Source organism: Sinocyclocheilus rhinocerous, unplaced genomic scaffold (assembly GCF_001515625.1).
Source record: "Sinocyclocheilus rhinocerous isolate Xijiao unplaced genomic scaffold, SAMN03320098_v1.1 scaffold45041, whole genome shotgun sequence".
In the NCBI taxonomy this organism is placed as follows: Eukaryota; Metazoa; Chordata; class Actinopteri; order Cypriniformes; family Cyprinidae; genus Sinocyclocheilus; species Sinocyclocheilus rhinocerous.
The window spans coordinates 215-2,139 of record NW_015638511.1 but is presented as its reverse complement, the minus strand read 5'-3'; the positions used below and the strand labels follow the sequence as shown (position 1 = coordinate 2,139).

The following is a 1,925-nucleotide window of genomic DNA, read 5'->3' as shown; positions in this document are numbered from 1 at the left end:
ACCGTTTTGCACAGCAAGTATTTAAATGGTTTATTATATTAGCATGTTTTTAAAATGGCTAAGATTTTCATATTTTTTATATTTTAAGATTGACAGTCTGGGACAGCAAAAAAAGGAAGAGCAAAACAATACATTTTAAAGAAGGGATTTAAAAAGCTTTCAAGACTGTTTTAATGTGCCCTCCATAAAACAAAAATAAAAAAAATAAAAACTCATGGTTTTACAAACCAGGGTGTATTCCAAGCACCAGGATGACACCTAGAACAGCAGCGATTACTGTGGTGGACATGTAGTACACCATTGCTCTGGAGCCCATTCTTCCACTGGAGCGAGCATCCAGACCGGCCAGGCCTACGAGACAGAGGGAAGAAGAGAGAGATCTTGTATCAACAAAGATAAATGGCTTGTTTTCTTGTGCTGTAGACACTCTGTTTCCATTTAACAATCATAAAGCACAACACATGTGTTTGAGGACTGACCTGTGATGAGACTGGAGATGATGAGGGGCAGGATGAGCATCTTCAGCATTCTCATTAGGATGTCTCCTGGAAAGGAAACCAGTATGAGAGTGTTTGTGTCCAGATCAGGAACATAACGCAGCATCATGCCCAGCACTGTGCCCGCTATAACACCTGCAAGAGTGTCGATTACACCGGTTATGTTCAGCCTGCTTATGAAAAGGTGTATGGATCACAGCATTATAGGATTCTGGGTATTTCACATGCACCACTGCATAACTGTCCTGTATCTGCAACATCTCAAACTACTGTTGTATAAACAGTGTTGCTACATTGGGGCCAAAAAATTTGCTGAGAACTCGCTAGTTTGGTATTTGTCTGCGGTTTGACCGATGATCACAGTAATGAAACCACAGACAAGATTTATCTTTTATATTTTTAAGAATGTAAGTATAAGGAAAGCTAAAGGCTGACAAACTAGGATTAAATTGGTCATATCATACATTTTTGGGCCCAAAATAGAAGTATTTAAGTTTTCATGACCATTTTTTTCCTCTTTCCAGCTGCTGTGCCTTTAATAAACACCCCCTTTTTCATTCAAAATTAACTAATCTCTTCCCATATATTATCAACGATAATATCGTCTCTCCTGCTTTGTCCTTATCACCTCACTGTGACTAGCTAGACTTTATTAGTTTATGACCACCAAACGGGCAATAAAATCATGAACTGGCAAACTTATTTAATCTTCTGAACTTCCAAGGAAGGAGACACATACAGATCTGAAGTTGTATACAAACACTCCCACACATTCATGCACGCACACACAAGCACACCTAGCACGGTGAGGGCAAGGAGCAGGTTGCGTGAAAACCAGCCGCATTGTTGATTTGTGTTGTCTTTTAATTCTGCTTCCACTCCATCGTCCATCTGCAATGCTGCACTTGTCTGGTTGCCCAAATGCTTATTCGTCATTCTATCTGTATAAGTCAAGAGAAAGAAATAAAGCAAGAAAGTCCAAGGTAAATAAACAGTGATGATTACTTAAATATCCTACCCTTCACTTTATGCCTCCAGTGAACTCAGGCCTTTACGAAAGGGGTCAGGGGGTCAAGGTTTTGCTGGTTAGCACAGCCCAATAAGTCCCTGCTGGTTGATACCAAAATGACTCCATTCTACTGCCAAAAAGCATCTTTCTCCATTGACTTATTGTAGTATGTAGACTACTGCAGGGCCGGTTCTAGACATTTGGAGGCCCTAGGCAAAATTAATGTTGGTGGCCCCCAGCCCCAATAAAAAGCACTTGAAACAAAAATGATTCCTAACCTTTTTATTTATTATATTTATATTTTATTTTACATTTTGTGTATTTTTACTTATACAGTACTGGTCAAAAGTTTGGACACATTACTATTTTTAATGTTTTTGAGAGAATGTTTTTGAAGAAATGTCCATTACAGCTTATAA

The 1,925-nt window shown here is 38.8% G+C and overlaps 1 protein-coding gene across 1 annotated transcript; it reads right to left on the bottom strand.

Moving 5' to 3' along the window:
* Positions 1-228: 228 nt before the first annotated feature.
* On the bottom strand, positions 229-1,651 carry LOC107749682 (excitatory amino acid transporter 2-like; the record flags this gene model as incomplete). The annotated part of the gene is made up of 3 exons (XM_016564833.1): positions 1,295-1,651; positions 480-632; positions 229-351 (listed from the first exon to the last, which is right to left on the bottom strand). Coding segments are annotated over exons 1-3 (415 nt in total), but the record flags the coding sequence as incomplete, so codon positions are not given.
* Positions 1,652-1,925: the final 274 nt, after the last annotated feature.